Source organism: Piliocolobus tephrosceles, unplaced genomic scaffold, assembly GCF_002776525.5.
Source record: "Piliocolobus tephrosceles isolate RC106 unplaced genomic scaffold, ASM277652v3 unscaffolded_23918, whole genome shotgun sequence".
Taxonomy (NCBI): domain Eukaryota; kingdom Metazoa; phylum Chordata; class Mammalia; order Primates; family Cercopithecidae; genus Piliocolobus; species Piliocolobus tephrosceles.
In genome coordinates this window covers 3,743-6,284 of record NW_022306441.1, presented here as the reverse complement: position 1 = coordinate 6,284, position 2,542 = coordinate 3,743, and the positions used below count along the sequence as shown (strand labels likewise).

The 2,542-nt window shown below is 61.3% G+C and overlaps 1 protein-coding gene across 1 annotated transcript; it reads left to right on the top strand.

Moving 5' to 3' along the window:
- Positions 1-442: 442 nt before the first annotated feature.
- On the top strand, positions 443-1,854 carry RTN4RL2 (reticulon 4 receptor like 2; the record flags this gene model as incomplete). Its single annotated transcript, XM_023201234.2, has 1 exon — positions 443-1,854. A coding segment is annotated over one exon (790 nt), but the record flags the coding sequence as incomplete, so codon positions are not given.
- Positions 1,855-2,542: the final 688 nt, after the last annotated feature.

Sequence of the window (2,542 nt, the reverse complement as noted above, 5' to 3'; positions counted from 1 at the left end):
CACAGATATCCTGAGTGACTTGCCCAAGGTGGCATCAGTTAATGACAGATCCAAGATTTGAAATCAGAAAGGCTGGCTCCCCAGTCTCCATACTTCACCAAACCATAAGTTCTGAAACTCAAACTGTGGTCCTGCAATGGCCGCACTGGGGAGCCTGTAGACATGCGGATTCCCAGGCTGCACCCCAAACCTCCTGAATCAGAAACTCTGCCCCCCACCCTGCCGCCCGCTCAGAGATCCGCAGGGGATCCTAATACACCCGAAAAGTTTAAGAACCACTTACCTCACCAATACCACTTTTTCCACAGCAAATAGGTTAAGAGGAGGCAGAATTCAAATCCAGGATGCAGTGAATCAAAAGGTCAACCCTTTCTCTTCTGCCACGGTGCACCCCCTTCCCTCCCTCGGCCCAGGCCCCAGCGGGGTCTGCACCCTGCCTTAGGCCCACTCTATTCTTCTGTGTCCCACCCCACCCCACCCAGGATGACCTGTTTGCGGACCTGGCCAACCTGAGCCACCTCTTCCTGCACGGGAACCGCCTGCGGCTGCTCACAGAGCACGTGTTCCGCGGCCTGGGCAGCCTGGACCGGTTGCTGCTGCACGGGAACCGGCTGCAGGGCGTGCACCGCGCGGCCTTCCGCGGCCTCAGCCGCCTCACCATCCTCTACCTGTTCAACAACAGCCTGGCCTCGCTGCCCGGCGAGGCGCTCGCCGACCTGCCCTCGCTCGAGTTCCTGCGGCTCAACGCCAACCCCTGGGCGTGCGACTGCCGCGCGCGGCCGCTCTGGGCCTGGTTCCAGCGCGCGCGCGTGTCCAGCTCCGACGTGACCTGCGCCACGCCCCCTGAGCGCCAGGGCCGAGACCTGCGCGCGCTCCGCGAGGCCGACTTCCTGGCGTGTCCGCCCGCGGCACCCACGCGGCCGGGCAGCCGCGCCCGCGGTAACAGCTCCTCCAACCACCTGTACGGGGTGGCAGACGCCGGGGCGCCCCCCGCCGACCCCTCCACCCTCTACCGAGATCTGCCCGCCGAAGACTCGCGGGGGCGCCAGGGCGGGGACGCGCCCACCGAAGATGACTACTGGGGTGGCTACGGGGGTGAGGACCAGCGTGAGGAGCAGACGTGCCCCGGCGCTGCCTGCCAGGCGCCCCCGGACTCCCGAGGCCCTGCGCTCTCGGCCGGGCTCCCCAGCCCTCTGCTTTGCCTCCTGCTCCTGGTGCCCCACCACCTCTGACTGCGGTGCTGAGATTGAAGAGGCCAGTGTCCGATACCCGCTTCCCGTCCACCCGGGGCTGCGGCTCCGGCCCCTGTCCCGCCCCCGCCCCTGCCCCTGGCCTTGCTGCTTCCCTTTCCCCTCCCAGCTCCTCTCCTCCCCCGGGGACCAGGCCTCCTCTCCTTGCCTGCCTCCTGGGCTGTCCTGACTTATGGCAGCCCCAAGAGGGCGCGTGTGGTGGCTCAGCCCTGCCCTCCCCAACTCTGGCCATTAATTCTTCCCCATCCCAAGGCTGGGGTGGGGCCCCCCAGGCAGCCACTGACCCGCGCTCCTAAGGGCCCACAGCGGACCCCAAGGGGCTTTTGTCTGCAGAGCATCTTCCACCAGCAGACCTTTGGAAGCTCCCCCAGGGAGCCCCACCCAGGACCCTTTGGGGGATGCCTCAGTCAGGGCCAGGCTGATCCTGACCCCTGCTTACCCTAGTCCCCTCAACCTCCTGACACTGGAGGAATACTTTTCTCCTAAGTCTACCCTGGACACTTTTTAGGGCACCTGGAGAGAACTTTCCTCTCCACTGTGGCCCCTGCGTGGTGAAGATCAAAAGAAGTTGTTTGGGAAAAAAAATTTATTAAAAAATTCTATTATTTTATCTACTGTAAGATTTCTTGACTTGGGACCCCGAAAGTGGAATGAGGTCTCAGAATGTAAGGCTTTCCGGGCCAGGAGGGTTGGAGAAGGGGAGCCTTCCCACGCCATCAAGGAGCTTCCTGGTGGCTGGAGGTGGTGTGCGCTCTCCCTCGTGATGAGGAACTGAAGCCCTGCATTCCAGGTGAGACGCAGTCTGGCAGGCAAGAGTGGGTGCTGGTGGCACCTCTTCATTTGTCCAGGGGAAGAGCTGCAGCCAACCCTGAGTCGTCTGGCACCTGAGGAATGAAGCCTGGAGAAGACCTGGCTGGTTAACAGCCTTCTTCCAGACCCTGTTCCTTCAGGAAACAAGAGCAGTTCTGCAAGGAGGGATCATGTACACACTCCTCGTCACAGACAGCCCAAACATGACTTTGGATGAATGTGAAAAAGGCACTGCTCCCTCAGGGAAACACAGCCCCATGCCAGAGCAAACAGAGACCAAGGCTGGGTTTCAGCACACACTTGCTTCCTTGGCTAAATGCCCTTTTGCAGTGCACATCCTACACACCTGCACACAGCAACCTTGTGGATATGTGATCTCTCTCTCTCAGCTCCTATGAGGTAGAAGCCATCAGGGATGAGCCAGGTCAGAGAAGCAGGTTTCCAAACAGGCTAGAAGGGGGACTGAGGAGCTAGGGTGATCA